This window comes from Rhyacophila brunnea, unplaced genomic scaffold (assembly GCF_057557595.1).
Source record: "Rhyacophila brunnea isolate RB1 unplaced genomic scaffold, BYU_Rbru_1.0 scaffold_20, whole genome shotgun sequence".
In the NCBI taxonomy this organism is placed as follows: domain Eukaryota; kingdom Metazoa; phylum Arthropoda; class Insecta; order Trichoptera; family Rhyacophilidae; genus Rhyacophila; species Rhyacophila brunnea.
The window spans coordinates 23,285,840-23,299,874 of record NW_028232860.1 but is presented as its reverse complement, the minus strand read 5'-3'; the positions used below and the strand labels follow the sequence as shown (position 1 = coordinate 23,299,874).

The 14,035-nt window shown below is 33.4% G+C and overlaps 1 protein-coding gene across 2 annotated transcripts in view; it reads left to right on the top strand.

Annotated features, from left to right (window-relative positions):
* The window catches only part of hth (Meis homeobox homothorax), a 930,897-nt gene that overhangs the window by 107,569 nt on the left and 809,293 nt on the right, over positions 1 to 14,035 (top strand). For both annotated transcript variants that reach the window (XM_085948514.1, XM_085948513.1), the window contains exon 5: positions 3,332 to 3,382. In XM_085948514.1, coding sequence (XP_085804640.1) covers positions 3,332 to 3,382 — 51 coding nt within the window. The remainder of the gene's footprint in view (positions 1 to 3,331; positions 3,383 to 14,035) is intronic.

Here is a 14,035-nt window from a genome sequence, read left to right as displayed (position 1 = left end):
AAAGAACTTTTAATATACAACGTTTTTAAAATTTCTGTTGAATTATTGAATATTGCTCAAACTTGTACTTGATATGAAGTAAATAAAACACAAACAAACAAATATAGAATACTGAAATGTCATTTTTTCATTTTGATTTCCATAGTAACGCACGTATATATTAATAATTTAGTTGCTAGGACCACCCCCTTAGCAACCAATAATAGTCTTTTACTTGTTACGGATTTTTCTGAAATAACTTTCCATACAAAACAGAATTAACTGAAAATAAATTCAATTCCGCTTAATGATGACTAAAAGTATTAAAAGAATGCATTGGCATCGTGTTCTGATATATTCTAAAAGTTTCAAATGTTTAGCTAGTCGGGAAGTTAGTTAAAAATCTATTGCAAGATTTGTACTGGACAAACAACCACTGGACAAACAAGAATACGAGCTAATAAAAACGTTGTAATAAGTGTTATATGAGTAAATAATAAAAATAAAAGTACATGGGAGAACACCGATTTTGGTTAGTTGATAGACCCTATCTTTCAAAACAGCATCCACCTAAACTCACCTCACGTAAGTGGAATATTAGCCGAAGAGATTTGATTGATCATACTTATTGCCCTCCCAATTGGTAATTACCAATGGAAGGAAGCGGATGCTCCCGATTTATTAGATCATTATCAGAGACACACAAGTCACTACCAAGAATGGCAGAATTTTCATTGACGCCGAAGTCGGAAAAAATATGTAGCTAAATATATTTGCTTTAAAATTCTTAATTCTGAAGTCATAAGACTCCTTCTTTTTCTGGAGTCAAAATTCTTTGGTATTAACTAAATTTTAATGTGTCTTATAATTTTTTACGAACGTCACTGGCATGTATCTACATATCGGCATTCCTTTCGCGCGGTTAATTTCTCATGCATATTAATGTGTGGCGAGCGGGAGTAAAAAAGGAGCTAATTTTTGCTTCCATGGATGTTCTCGGGCGCGCTGTTTGGTGCCGAAGAAAAGAAACTGCTGTTAATGAGGTGCCTAGGAATGCGCGGGACGTATCAAAATAATTTGTTTTGATTTATTGTTTGAACGGTCTGCCAGTGTCTGATTTAACACTGCATAGTCAAGTACCCGCTGCAATTACACTGCCATCAATATTATAATAAATAATACAAATTAAAACCCTCAACTTTGAAACCACAGATAGCGGTAGCTATCAGAAATTATTCGCAAGATGGACGTTAATTTAATTTTCTACTTGTTCCAATTTTTCTACATTCTCAAAATTCGGTATCTTCAATAAATAATTGAATATTATATAGGTACTTGCTGAATTTTTCCAAGACAAGCACGACAATGTCAAACTAATTCAAACGTTATCCAGACATCTCTGTCTTGAACTCTCCTGTCGGTCACACACAGCCTATTTGAATCCCATTTTTGACGTTGTCTGTTCGTCGGCTGAACGCCTAGTTGGGTTCGTTTTCGTGATTTGTTCACACGAGTATTGATGGTTGCCCTCACTGCAATGGGTTAAAACGCGTAAAGGTTATTATATTAAGGCTATACCTCAGTTGAGGTACGGTCTAAAAAGATCGTGGCCACGCGATGCGCGGATTGCGGGTCGCGGGTGCAAATGACGCATGTCAAACGAAATATAATTTGTCATATAAATTCAACATGTGTCCATTTAATGTTCTGTTTATTGTTGTATCAGTAACAATAGTAATATATTCATTGACATGTTTTCTTTTTCAAGTAAATGGGTAACGTTTTTAGTCATCTTTACACGATTTAAGAATTAATACGCCCGTCGCCATCACGAAACAAATTGACGTGTTTCCAACTCGACGTTCTCTCTCCGAATGGCAGCGAGTCCAAATTATTTGCCGTTTCACTGATGTATCCTCTTAAGCGCCAGATATTTTTATTCGAACACTTGGATAGACCTTTCTCATTTTTTCGCCAGACTTCTTGTCTCACAGCAAAACAGGTCTTTACGGTAACGTTTTATGCTAAGAATTTTCTTTTCTTAAACACCTGTTTTGTGTTCAAATAAACTTTTAAATGCGAATAATGCAGCCTTTCTACTTTTTAGTCTCCTGGCGAGTTCAAGATGTTGACAATCAAAGATATTATATTAGTATATTATAATCGACCGTTATGAAAAAAATACTATAATGACGTTCTCAGCGATTACGACTCTTGAATTAGCTTACATCTCTCATTGCCATTCATAATATAATATTCTGTTTATAATAGTCCCTCTTTTTATTTACTATATATATGCCCTACATTGTTACAAGGAGCAGTAGACACGTGCCTGAAGCAACGTCATTAATCTTGATTGTAGTATCAAATGCGTCATATCGACTTTTATGCAAAAAAAATAAATTGTCTTTCGATGGCGCTACAACTAAACTGGAGCCTTGATTTCCTCCATTTTCCCCCAGTCTGAGTGTTTTTTTTGCAGCGTCTTAATATTGATGTCGAAGAGGGGAGGAGTTTTATGAAGATGAGTGTTGAATCCTTGTTATTTTATTTACATGTTTCAAAGCTTTCAGTTTTCAGGTGTTGGTATGTATGTAAATATCACTACGAAAGTATCCGGCGAGCAGAGTGTTAATTAGAAGGATTGTGTGAGTGTTTATTATAATGAATCTCGTAGCGCGAAGTTTAAGTACTGAATGTGTGCCTGTACATGGTTAAGTTGTGCGAATGATTTATTAGGAGAACACGTGATGATTTATGGTAGAAAATGGGCCGGGAACGAGAGGCATGTGACGTCACACCGCAGAGACAATGTGCTGGATCTAATGACGAGGGGGGCCCATTGCGTCACCCGCCAGTCTCGCCTGCTGCTCTGATACAAGCGTTTCAATTTCATTGAATATGTCTGCTCCATTTGATTGTGAGGCACTTTAAAAAATATTTAGATTATTTCAAACCACATTAGAGAGCGTGCGTATTAAACAAAATGGATGTAACTAAACTAAACACATACATATTATTATTTTTAAAAGCATCTTGCGCAATGATTTCCATTAGACAGTTTCATAATGGATAAAATGCATTCTCTCATTTGCTTCGTCTTGTTTTCGAACAAAGATAGAAAATTAAATACAAACCATAATTTAATAAACACAATGTTTGCTAGAAAATAGACAATAGCGTTGATTAAATAAACCCACCTCTTACTATGATTTCCTGATATTTTATTACGAGAATTACGTATGCAGAAAAAATGACATTTATTTATTTTTTCTGTTTTATCATTTGTTTTTTATGACATTATTTAAATATGTATTTATTTACTAATTAATATTTTTCTCTTTTCTTTCAGATGGTACAAGCTATTCAAGTCCTGCGGTTTCACCTCTTAGAGTTAGAAAAGGTAAAGTATCTTTTTATATAAGTACAAAAACCATTACATATTTCTTTTATATTCTATTTTATATACTGAAAACAAAATAAGTTCAACCACCATTGCGTACATTAAAAAAATCAAGTATCATAGTTATATTTTTTCACATGGAGCCTTTTAAATTTGTTCGTTGATAAAAATGTATGTAAACGTTTATATAGGTATAAATAAATATAACCCATATTGAGGGAAGGTAGAGCAAATTGTTTATATTTTTTAAATCAAATTATAGTACCTACTGAATTCACAGGTATCATCAGGCATGCAACGAACGCAATACTTAGATATATTTAATAATAAAAAGTATTGAATTTCATAGTGGTGTATATGTACGAGTATTTGTGCAGAATTGTCCAAAATACCGTCCTAATTATTTTTAGGTTCAAAATAATAATAATAATATAATGATACCAAATTCAGAATTCAGCACTTTCTACTGTCTATCTCTGTTGTATTTATGTATATCGCGATATTTAAACATTGGCGCACCACCAGTGGTATAAGAATATTTTAATTAAAATTAGGAATAGCGTGTTTGACAGCTGTTATATGCGATAATTTGAAACTACAAGCAACATAATGCAGTTAATTTTACATGAACTTGTTCAAATGTTCCGATTATTTAGCGAAAATAGTAAATAGATAGACCCGTTACCTACATTGAATGAAAATGTTATTGTAAAATCAGAATAGAGTTGTGACATATTTAAGTAATAGGTACCTATATAATAAAAAAATAGAACTTTCCATTATTCATAATTTGCTAATATAAGGGATGAAAACGTTTTGTAAATTTCTCATCAGGGTTAATTTCTTAGTTTGAAAAATATGTCGTAGGAATACTAGTAATTAATCACTTACAATGTTTTTCACTTGCAGATCTGAACATTAACTGATGGATTGTTCTACTTTTGATTTTATATACAAACTAATTTATGTCCAGCTAGTAGCTAATCATAATTTGAGTAGTTAAAGACTATATGTTTTTTAGACCCTTATCTAAATTACGTCACATTTTTTAACTCTCCCCATTCAATAAAAAAAAAAACAATTTCCTTGAAAATTACTGATCTCGCGGAATATTTATTGTTAGAAAAAGATAATATATATTTTGTTGGTTTTATGACGTTACACCTCTATCCTCTTTGTCATAGTGAAATTTCGCATCTAACATACATAGCTTCAAATCTTACTTACATTCTTAATTACTTACTTACATTCAAAATTAAACTATCATTTTATTTTCATCCAACCAAAGTTTAACACGAGCTTTTAGAAAAGCAAATAGTTGGTAGTAGTAATATCGTTAAGTTTGGTTGAGTTCTGAAATAAAATATTAAATAGGTACATATTTGTCATACTCGTACCATAACAATACTCTTTATTGTAAGAGATCAACGTTGTAATGTTGTAAGTAATGGAATATCAACGTGTTGAGGACAATAATTGATTCATTTAACGTTTTTATTATTCATTCACATATTAATGAATCCTCTAATGAATTGTCTTATAGAAGATGTAGGTTTGTGTTCGTTTTGTATTTGATCCAATTATTGTCAATTAGTACGAAATGTTCAATAATATAATCTCCCAAAAAGGTCCAGCACCCCGTGATTTCGGTAGATCCATCTCGAAAATAATATTATTCGTAGGGTAATTTATTAGACTACGCCATGTTTTGAAATGAGCCAATGAATGGTTTTAGTTTTGGCGGGTACGCGTTTCAAATTACGAATTTAAAGTGCTCACGAGAGCGGAAAGCAAACTCGCATTGACAGCTTTTGTCCGAAATATAATAACAAAATTATTTATTGCGAAATTTAATAAAATCGCAGAAACATTGGAAACATTATTATTTCTACCCCATCCCCCGTCACTGGGGAGCTGAATTTAAATAAAGTTGGCAATTTTATATAATATACAAAGCGCTGCTCATTTCGAACGAAAATAAAATAACATTTTACATTATCAATTATAATTAAGAGCTTTATTATTAAAAAAACTTATTTTATTTTAAATGATAATATTGTCTGATATTTTATTTTAAATAATAATTAATACATATTACATAATATTTTACACACACCAGTGCAATAATGTATTGTGGGGTGAATTACTAGGTAATAATTATTTTAGGTGGAATATTAGGATTTTGGTTCTAAATTAACCTGGTATTGTTAATTATTTCGCACCGTGAGTGTAAAACCAACGTATGTGCAAATTACATAGTTTGGAGATATAAGGGTTTGAAGTTTTCATTTGGTCAGGATAAATAGAGTTTCTAAAATAAAACTATAATATTTGGTGTATGTATACATTATGACATGTTCTTTTATTAATTTTATTTTTTTTTCATATAAATCCATCAAGATTACAAGTTTTAGCAGTTGCTATGGTTTTACACTTTCATGATGCATAGAAAATGTTGATATTTCGCAGTTACCTGAATTACAGTAAGATTTTTATTGGGAACTTTGGTAATACCATTATAATATAATATATTATATTATTATTAAATAAATCAAGAATGATATTTACCCATAATGTTTTGATATTTTAAGCTTACTAACTATAATTTATTAAAATAGATGCATACAATTTTAAACCAAAATAAAAATAGCAAATTACAATAATTGTAATGTTTTTATAATTAATTTTATCGACGTCAATTATTATCTGAATCTGTATTTAAATGTGTAGATGAAAGTTTTTTTTATAAAAATTGTGGTGTATTTCTGGTATCACTTTTGATGAACATAGGGAAATCAAGTCATTTAATTTTGCTTCGGAGATCCGAGGTGGTTTTATAAATGCTACACAAAGCATTAACAGTATTTGCCATAGTGCCAAGTGAATATAGTTTTCAATATTTTTGTTTTAGACAAAAGATAATCACTGTGTGTACCGATTATCTACGCAAACACTATCCGTATTAAACGTACCAGATTGATATCTACTGCACGTGCGTGCATCAACTGAAGAAGTGTTCTGGATATATTGTCTAAATACTAGTCACTTGTATCCGTAGTGCATGATTTCACCTTTTGTAACGTTTTTTTTTAATTTTTTAGGAGACCTAAATGGGTTCTCTAACGTGATTGCCAATGTCTTTAAAGTCAAAAAATATTCAAAAAAAAATTTTTACCACCCCTAAGTTTTCAATAATTATTCAATTCACAATATTATACACTTGTTTTGTTAGGTAAGGTAGGTAGCTGTCCTTTCAATTTCATCTCTGCATGGCGTTCGTTCTTAATTTAGTTAGTTTTACACAATGTCAACATTCTATACATCAGGGGCCTTATGCTGTAACTTGCGAGTTGAAGTCGCCCGGTCGACATGACGTCATATGACATCATTATGACGTACTACCGGAGTGATAATAGCATTCGAGAAATTAACGCTACTCAAATACTGGCGTTATTAATTGTCCCCATACACAAATAGGTGTTTAAGCATAATAATATCTACCGTGAGCCGTGTGCTTGGGCGGCTCGCCTCGTTGCGCGTATTGAGCTACGTCACAATTACGTCATGTCGTCGGGTGACTTCATGTCACAAGTTATAACATAGGGCACCAGGCCCTTTACTCACGATAATAAATTATCGGACACATTGCAAAAAAATAATTCGATTGTAGAAATACTATAATATAAATCAATTTGTCTAATAAATTTGACAGCGATGTCATGTCCCGTGTTCTGCCTGCCACCTACGTGTGTAATTTTGAAGCGATTAAGTGCTATTTGCTTCTATTGTATGCAAATTTAAGTACCGTTTATGTTTTACTTACTATTGATAAGACTTTTTTTTATTCGTATAATTTGACAATAATTGAGTTGAATTTTTATTTTGGCTCTTTACGGGACGTTTTAATTATACCTCACAATAGATTATGTGAACATTTGTATACCTAAATATTAATTGCTAGCAATAGCTTTCAGTATACCTACAACTAACTACCTTCGGTTGAAGGCCTCTCTTTGCAATCTCACCGTATCGAAATTATTATTTTTACTAACGCTGTTTCATTAAGGCTATACCCAGGGAACTCAGAAATAATAGGAACTGAAATACCCAACGGGCAAGGCAATAGCAGGTAACCGTCTCAAGTAAGGAAGAATCCGGGTTAAACTTACACACGTGTCAAGAATACGTTGTACGTCTAATATTGAAAACTGCTTTCGGTTTATGCATTTACGCTCATTTAATGTTGGTGTATTAACACTATTGCACGTGCATAATGCGTGCTTCATTTTCGTATTACACTCACACATTCAAAAACCCTGCTTCAACGTGCGGCGTATTGAATATAGCCAATCGGTATTATATTTATTATCTGTTCTGTGGCTATACCTCAGCTGAGGCATGGTCTTAAAAGATCGTGACTAGGCGATGCGCGGATTGTGCAAATGACGCGAGCCGAACGAAATATAATTTATCATAAAAATTCAACATGCATCCTTTTAATGTTATGTTTATTATTCGTAATAATAATAGTATATTCATTGACATGTTTTCTTTTTCAAGTAGGTACATGCGGAACGTTTTTTAGTCATCTTTACACAATTTAAGAATGTATTCCGCCGACGCCATCACAAAACAAATTGACGTGCTCACAGGTCGACTATCGCTCTCCGACTGGCAACGCGGCCAAAATTACGTCCCACATACTGTTGAAAATTATTTGCCGTTTCACTTATGTACGCTCTTAATGTTTCTTCTTCGTTGGGACCTCGTGACGTATGTAGGTAGCTTCTCCACAGCTTGTATCCATCCCTCTTGGTATTTAGCGACATAAAGGGTTTATGTCAGTATAAAACCGGTCAATTTGGGCAGTTCAACTTGATTTTAGAGCGAGTTCATTCTTGCTGGTTGGAGAGTTTGTGCAAGGGACAGTAAACTGATAAGAGTCTGCCTTGAATCTACGGTTCGATGATCCATTCACGATGCTCAGCATCCGTCTCCACCACCATAGTTCTGATCTTTCTCTTGCCTTCACTATTCAAGTCTTCAGGCATATAGGTATTATATTTTATACAAATTTCAATGTCAAAAGATCTTTTGTAATGTCATTGCTCTTCCAAATTCCAAATTATTATGATATATTTTTTAATGATTATCATCTCCAGTTGGGTGATTACCCCCGCTGATTATTCCAGTCTTTTCGGTTTTTACTTCATAACTGCTACATATCTTCTATGTTAATCAGTGGATCAAGTGGAAATATGGCACCCTGCTCAGAATCAATTGCAATCAAATCACAATTTGTTAGATTCTTATTATTTAAGGTTGTATTACGTTCTACGTTATACTAGGTATATGTATAGCATGTCAGTGTAACTGTGCTTATAAAAAAGGTAGAAAATTAAGTCTCACACGTGATCCGAAGCGGCCATCGATGTTCACTGGGGAGGCTGATAATTGCGTCCAAGAATAATAGCTCGATCGTCGAATATGCGTGTATATTGGATGTTTGGAAGAGCGGCAAAGGCCACGCAAAAAGCTCGCCAGCGACAAGCAGAAACACCTGTTTAACGCGTTTCGACTGAAGAAGAGTCTCGGCTATTCCGTAAAAACGGACCGTTTGAAATTCACCGTGAGTTTTGAGACAGGGTGCTCGGATTCCGACATCTTGTAGCCATTACTCTGCCCAAGCTTTAGTCGTGAGCTTTCTCCTTAGTGACAATGGTGTTGGCAATATTGCTATCATGAGTGGTCATGTACCTAAAGCTTTTTCTCGAATTTAATTCCAATAAGGATACAAAAACCTATTGCAATACTAGCTACGTACTGCCTTATTAGAGCCCTAAATATATAAAAATGCATTTAACTATGTAACCTTTTTGATAGAATTATATCAAATCTCATAACCGGTGATCGAGGCTGTGATTCTCAACCAGTGTCGGGGTTTTTGTTAAAATACAACTTAATATAATATATAATATAGGTATTATATTAAACATAGAGTTTATCAAAATTAATGCTACAAAATAGGTACATATATATTATTATCGCATTTAGCGAGACGTATACATACCTACTTATACACTGGTACGCCTCTTTGCCTGATTACCTCGCATAAAAATAGATCAAATGATGTTAATTTGTTTTAATATATGTAGTAATAAATAATATGTTAAAAAATATGATTAGAATAATATATTACATCATTGTCATCCTAGAGCCGGAGTGCAAACTTATGAAGTGGCAACTCTACGCACTGAACGCTTTTCTTGTCATTTAAAATAAGCGGTCTTCTTCTTTAAGTCGTTGGTGCAAGAGATGACCCTAAACGGTTTAAACTTATACTATTCACGTTTTGATTACTGTTCACTGTAGCTCACAATGTCGTCGATGGTAAAGGTAGTCTGTCCACAAGTTTGGGTCGATGTGTAAAAAATGTCAAAATAACTTGTGTATCCGAAGATGTGTTTCTAAAGTGGCAGTAATTACCTAAATTACTCGTATGTACAACTTTGGAGAGTAGATTCCGTGGAGATGACAAGTTGCAGAATATTTATGACGATCTGTTTTGATAATTTTCCGGTAGATGTCACGATGTTCTATATAAAACATGATAAATTTATGTACGGATGACTACAGCCTTTGAATGCATGATATATGACGCAAGTGCATCTGTAGGTAGATTAGTAGGGGTTTTCAAATATTTTACAAAATATTTCAAGGGTTTCGCCAAACAAAAAAGAGGGACCTACTGCTTTAAGTGTATAGGTACTTACTTTATATTACAAAATAATATTCAGTAATAGCTGGTGAAACCAGAGCGTTGGAACGGAACCTTTTTTGAGTTACTCCGCTCTGGGACTTAATACTTGCTCCGGCTCCACTCCTGGGTCTGCTACGCTCCGGGTAATTTTTTTTAATAAGTATTATATTATGTACTTAAGTATACAAATGTTAAAAAAATAAAAAAATATATAGTTTTAAAATAATCGTCATTTTCATTATTAATTCTATTTTAAAAAAATAAGCCGACAGCAAATCGTCTCTCATTATTTGCCTCTTCTGTCAAAAAAGTGAGGTTATTTATCACTCGGCAGTGTTGCCATATTTCAAATAATTCCAGTGTTACAATGCGTCAAAATATACCTACCTACTATTTTCATTGGATTTTAGACGAACATTTAATAATAAAACAAAATCTGGAGCAGTGGAGCACTACAAATTTTCGGTGCTCCGGTCCGCTCCTGCTCCGGATAAAATCCCATTGCTCCAGTGCTCCGAACTCCGCTCCAACGCTCTGGGCGAAACAACCAATTAATTGATATGCATTGAAAGCCATAACGTCATCGTCGTCTGGGCATTTTCATCTTTCTATGTGTGAGTACAGACTGCACTCGTATTCGTGTCATCACGTCTAATCATTTAATGAATATAGATTGAGCGAAAAAATCTAAACAGCCGGAACAAGTTGTCAAGCGGTCCGCGATTTCGCCCCTGAAATCTAAACCGAATTGCGTACTGACGGATTGACAGTTGAGGTGTGGACCGGCGAGTCGCCGTGTCGACTCTTTACGATGTGACAGCGGACGACAGGTCCTGCCGATTGATAGTTCGGTACGCGCGCTACACTGTCGGCACCCAATTCGACGAATCCGACATTCCGCCAATCTAGGTGGCGAAGTGCAGATGCTCGAGAAGAAACATGGCGGAGTCTGTTTACGTTTTCATTTGAGGTGACGATTAAAACACTAGGCTTGTTCTGTGAATTAAGTTTTATAGAAATCTACGTACATATTTCTAAATCGATTTCATATTAAAATAAAATCTAGGAGTGTGCGAATGTTACATCGATGAGATTGTACAATATCAATGCACCAATTCATTGATCATCCTATGTATTTATTTTTCAATCGAATTTGTCAGAAAAACACTTCGTCTGAAAAAGCTCAAGTTTCAAACTAGAAAACTTGGCGCCTTTATATTATTAACCTTCCTCTTTAGGTAGACTTACGATACGTCCAGATTTCAATGGAATTGCCCCGGTGTGACGATGGGCTTCGAAGTCTCGAACGGCTTGACATTTTGTCCTGGTTTATAATTTTACAGTATCTACGTCACACACAAGAGATCAATAAATTGAACCCTAAAAAGCAATCAATTACATTTTTTTCAAACTAAAAATTATACGTTACAAGATTATAATAATGAATAATTGCGTGCATTTTTGTTATTGTTTTTTTACACTTTGCATAGAGTACCTAGTCAGTAGCAAAAGTTTATTTCATCAATATGTGTTTGGATCCAGATCAAGGATCTGAAGAAACCGATAGGTTCCACGAATAGCCGAGAACAAGAAGTATTAGCTAAGGGTGTAAATTTAATTGTCAGTAGATATAGGTACTTTAACGAATTAGTTTTGTGATTATAACTGATAGGTACCTACTCTGTGTATGCCCAAATGCTTAACTCTGGACTTTAAAAAAAAAATTGTACTTTACCTACACTTTTACACATCATAAAACTTTGAAATTAAAAACTCAAACATTGAAATATGAATCAATTCTTGTAACGAATATATTTATGATATAATTAATTTAAGTAAAAATATAATATTTTGTCTACATAGTTATTATGTAGTGGTATTAAATAGAAATCATAAAATTACATAGAACTGAAATAATACGAGTAACATAGAAATTTCCAAAGTGATTTTGTACCTTCGTGTTTTTACTAACGTACATAATTAATTACATATTTGTATAGTACCTACCTACATAATAATATGTTTGTTTTTAAAAATGAAAGACTTGTACTTATATAATCCTATATGTAGTCATCAAATAAGAAATTCACACGTTCTGTCAAACGTATATTCAAGTTTACGTTACATATCAGATAAATTTAAACGCATCAATTGTTTGTTATTCGTGTGACTATTAGTAGTTATATAGGTACGTATACCTATTTACCTTTTAGTTTAAGAAAAATTAGCCAGCCATCAAGTCTATCAAACTTAATTGTTAGATTTCAAACAAATTGCTGTCATTGTTTAGATCGCGATTGTACAACTGTGGAAGACCGTAATTTTTTTGCCTTGCAACGGCCCATTCGTGATTGAAACAATTAATAATATCACTACATGACAGCTTGCGTGTAGCAAATTTTAAGATCATGTCAGCGCGATGATTGTAAATCTTCAATCTGAGGTTTTATAAACTAAAGCAAATTATCATGACTCTCTTATGTCAAGAACACTGAAGAATGCCATGAATTACTTTTGCTGACACTTGTGAATTATTGCATATAGAATTATACTCCTTGTAAAATCATGTTGCACTCGTAAAATATATATGCGATATTATTGTGCAAATGAAAAGGCAGACGAATTGATAATTTTGTAACTAGCATAAGTACTTATTTATAGGCAGTTTGTATTTCTTCTTCCGGCCGCGCGGCTTAAGCGTCGGCCTATTACGTCGTGGGTCCCAGGTTTGAATCCTGGGTCTGGCAAGTACACATATTGTTTTTCAATTTGTGTATAAGTTAGAGTATGGACCTAATAGGTTGAGCAAGTGGCTGACATCCATTTCTCGTAAAAACAATAATACAAACCTCTACTCTGTGGAGGCCCGCCCATATGATCTTATTAGGATCGGACATGGTCAAAAACTTTTTTTTCTTCTTCTCCAAGCTGTAGACTCCACTACTTGACAATATGCTTCTCCCATTACCCTCCATTGCTTCATCCAGCTGCTTTCTGATAGTCTTCCGTTTGATGTCCAATTCAATTCCTCCAATCTAGATATTTTTATTATATTTTAAATTGATAGTATCCTAATATTTGTGCATTGTTCGATCTAATATTAGAATTCGACGAAGGTTTTCTCCAGCTCCTTTTTGTCTCCTCGGTCCTTAGTTCATCCCTACCATATAATTCTTCCGAGTTTATTGAGTTTGGGGATCATCCGTCATGTACATAGGTTTCCTATTAAAAAGGGTGTTCAGTAAGGTTATACGATCTCACCCAAACTATTTCGTTATTTATCGTGAAGTAACTACGTTATTTTAATCTGATTAATTAAAATATTGTTAATTATAATAGATACCACACAAATTATTTATTGCATGTGTTTATATTAGAACCTACTAGTTTTGTATGTTCGCATTCTATGTTGATATATATAGGTACTATGTATTTTAGTGTCATGAATTTATCTCAAAGAAATAATTTTTTTTATGACGTCTGTATTAAGTTGATGCAAGAGTTATAGTTGGATAGATAACAGGTCTGCATTACGAAATTAAATGCGAAAAAATATACAAATACATGTTAATAATAATTGATTGTAGCACATTGTAGATTTTAAAATAATTCATATTGGTAATGCGTTGATTATTTCTAATAATTTTCACGACTATCTCCGCCATTTTAACTTTCGCAATATCCTCCATTGTTGCCCTCAATACGAAATAATAATACCACCATAATCGAGTGCCTCGGGATGGAATTTGTAATGCAAATTTAGTTGTTATTGCAGTCTACAAAAATGATTGCTCGCAAAATTACTATCGTCCGGTAAATTTAGTTTTTTTTTTTTTAATAAACCCCCCTCCCTTCCGTTTATTATAGTTGATGCAGGTTAGTGTATCTACACA